At 57.4% G+C, this 3,333-nt stretch overlaps 1 protein-coding gene across 1 annotated transcript in view; it reads right to left on the bottom strand.

Annotated features, from left to right (window-relative positions):
• Positions 1 to 356: 356 nt before the first annotated feature.
• FSIP2 (fibrous sheath interacting protein 2) overlaps positions 357 to 3,333 on the bottom strand; it is a 52,838-nt gene continuing 49,861 nt past the window's right edge. The window contains exon 19 of the mRNA XM_006767091.1: positions 357 to 493. Within this exon, the coding sequence (XP_006767154.1) occupies positions 357 to 493 (137 nt within the window). The remainder of the gene's footprint in view (positions 494 to 3,333) is intronic.

Genomic DNA, 3,333 nt, shown 5'->3' with positions numbered 1-3,333 from the left:
TCGTAGACTCCGCTCCAGTTTCACCTCAGTTTGTTAACCTTTTTGATACAAATACCTCTAAACATTTAACAGGAAATCTTCAGGTTCACGTGCTGTTGTGCCCGGGGCTGAGGGTGCCCTCGGGCCACGTTGGGTCTCCTCTCGAGGCTCCAGGTGATCGTGGCGCCAGCCCCTCCTGGGACCAAGGGGCCCTCAGAGGAGCTCCCGACCCTCTCTCACCCACGCCCGCTTCCTTTCTCTTGCCCTTCACCTTGGCTCCATGCTCTACAAAGCATCTCCGCTCACACGGGGCTTTGCTGCAAAAATCACTTTATTTTCAACGGGAGGTGAGTCTAGAAGTCGCGGGTATAGAAGTCTCAGCGCTCAGCCTGGGGCGGGGACGACGCAGCTTTGGACGCGCTGCTGCTGGTGCGAGAAAACACCTTGGACAGAACCGATGTGACCCGGGCCAGCATCTTGGACCCCTGCTTGGAAGCTCTGGGCCTGATGGCTTCTGTGGACAAAGCAGAAAAGCAACGTGGCGTTTCTCAGGCACCCTCACGCTGCCCAGCGGCCACGTGGTTAGGGGTCAGGCCTTGACACGGACCACACTCCAGGGGCTGAAGGTCACCCTCAGACATGGCGTTTCTCAGACATCCTCACGCTGCCCAGCGGCCGCGTGGTTAGGGGTCAGGCCTTGACACGGACCACACTCCAGGGGCTGAAGGTCACCCTCAGACATGGCGTTTCTCAGACATCCTCACGCTGCCCAGCGGCCGCGTGGTTAGGGGTCAGGCCTTGACACGGACCACACTCCAGGGGCTGAAGGTCACCCTCAGACATGGCGTTTCTCAGACATCCTCACGCTGCCCAGCGGCCGCGTGGTTAGGGGTCAGGCCTTGACACGGACCACACTCCAGGGGCTGAAGGTCACCCTCAGAGGTGCTTTTTCTGCGCAGGAAACGAGGAGGAGGAGGAGGAGGTCTCCACTTGGGACTCTGACTATTGACGGGGTCAGAGGCCCTGCTGGGCTCACAGGGGCAGAGAGTGGCCACGGTGGGTTCGGGTCCAGCCCCCGGACTCTTGTGGCAGCATTCTCCCCCTGACCCTGTCAGAACGAGTGCCTTTCTTCTTCCAGCAAAAAACTCCCTGAAAAGCCTGGTGGGCTGAACGCTCTGGTCAGCCAGCTTTCGGTGTGTGCAGGGCAGCCGTCTACCTCAGAGTGGTCCCGGGGAGCAGACGAGCATTAAGCCCGCCAGTGTGGCTCAGTGGTTGAGCATCGACCTATGAACCAGGAGGTCAGGATTCGATTCCCGGTCAGGGCACAGGCCCGGGTTGCAGGCTCGATCCCCAGTGTGGGGTGTGCAGGATCCCTCTCCCTTTCCCTCTCCCTCTCCCTCTCTTCCTCCCAAAATCAATAAAAACAGATCAAAAGGTAAATGCCACGTGTCTCTAACGTGCGAGAAGCAGACCGGAGAATCCTGAGCCCGCAGCAGGGAGCGGGTGCTGCCTGGGTCTGAGCGGAGCGAGCAGACTGCAGGTCTGTGGAGAGCAGCTGCTTCCCATGCGATTCTGGTGTACGTGCTGTTACTGCACGGGCGTTTCTATAAGCACAGCTTTAACATTTTTGTCTGAAAATGGAAAAATCTTGGCTACCTGGGAGGTGGACATCTCTTGCCCTTTCCCTTAAAGCTTTGTACACGTCTTAGTTCTTCGATAAAGAGGTGCAGGAGCTCAGTGTTCAGATTTAAATGGTCTGAGGCTTTCTCGTGTACCTCCCAGGAAACTAAGCACGCGTGTCTTCAGCCCTGGCCGCCCGTTGAACTCCAGACTGAACAGCCTGTTCCTGTTGTGGCAGCTCAGCTTGAGTACCTACCAGGCCCGCAGTCTCCGCTTCCCCAGCCAGAGTGCTCGCGCCCCTCCCTGTTACTCCCATCGCCCCAAAGGCCTCCTCCTCCTCCTGCGTGCCTGTCTTGGGCTGTTGGGAGAACAGCTGTGAGCTCACAGTCTACAAGGAGACAGTGAAAAGCTCAGTTGCCAGCCAGGTGACCAGTGCCAGGGAGAGAGACGAGCAGAGTGGGGCAGGGAGTGCCATGGGGGCGATGAGGCTACCGTTTCCAAGGGTTTCGTCCACAGCCTCACTGAGGTGGCATGTGAGTGAGGTTGAAGGTGAGGATTGAGCGATGCTGTGAGGCTGGAGCGGGGCTGCCGTGAGGGGAGTCAGAGCAGGCGGACTGGGAGGGAGCAGGGGGCTTGGGGTCGTGTCCGGATGAAGTCGGGATTTGCAAGCCTTTGGAGTGTCTTTGGTGTTTGTCCCCGATGAGATGGGAAGGGCTCATTCAATGTTCTTAGCCTTTCAGGCCCTGCCCCATGTTGCAATGGAATGTCTGTGAGCGCAGGTTTGCTCACACCCGGGGTGTGACACGGGGGGTGCGTGGTCAGTCTGTGATGAGTGAGTGAGCCCGTGATTGAGCTGGGCGGCTGCAGCACTGCTAAGGGCGTAAGATTTAAGCGTGAGCATTGCAACAGCACAGGAAGGAAGCCTCACACACACACACAGGATGGCGGGTCTAGACCGCACGCTGCCTCCGGCTAGCAGTGCCCTTGGCCGCCATGCTCCTGCACCTGAGAGTCCTCATGAGAGCAGGACGGCGTGGCCGTAAGTGCTCCCGTCCAGCTCTGCAGCCTTGACTCCCTGAAAGGGCCTGGATCAGTGATTGTGGCCACGCCTGCCGCTCACGGTGTGCTCACAGGCTTCTGGCCACCAACTGCCGCACTGTGGGCCATCTTATGCACGTGATTCCCACTTCCCTCGCCACGAGGGCAGATTTCTCCAACTCCCTGAGCGGTTGCGTGTGTGAAAAGCCTGGGGAACCTGTGGCTAGACGAAGTGTCAGGGCCGCATAGCAGTAAGCAGGGCGCTTTGTCTCTTGCACCTGCTACCCCCGTTAGAAATGTATATATAATTTTTGTTAATCCTCACTCGAGGATACTTTTTCTATTGGTTTCTAGAGAGAGTGGAAAGGGTAGGGGGAAGGCAGAGAGACACACACACACATGATTCCTTGTCTCCCACACTTGCCCCAACCAGGGCTGGGGATTGAACCTGCAGCCTCGGGACATGCCCTTGACCAGGAATCAAATCCCTGACCCTTGGGCGCTCTAACCATTGGGCAGCACCAGGCAGGGCTGTTAGAACTGTATTGATTCTCTGAGAATTCAATACACAGAGAACCAAAACATCTTCACAGATGTTCTAAGGAGTTGGTACTGAGAGATTGAAAAAAGAAAAAGTGATGCCTGGCTGGTGTGGTTCAGTGGTTGAGCGCTGACCTATGAACCAGTGCACAGATT

This window comes from Myotis davidii, unplaced genomic scaffold, assembly GCF_000327345.1.
Source record: "Myotis davidii unplaced genomic scaffold, ASM32734v1 scaffold221, whole genome shotgun sequence".
NCBI lineage: Eukaryota > Metazoa > Chordata > Mammalia > Chiroptera > Vespertilionidae > Myotis > Myotis davidii.
This window is presented reverse-complemented; position numbering and strand designations above follow the sequence as displayed.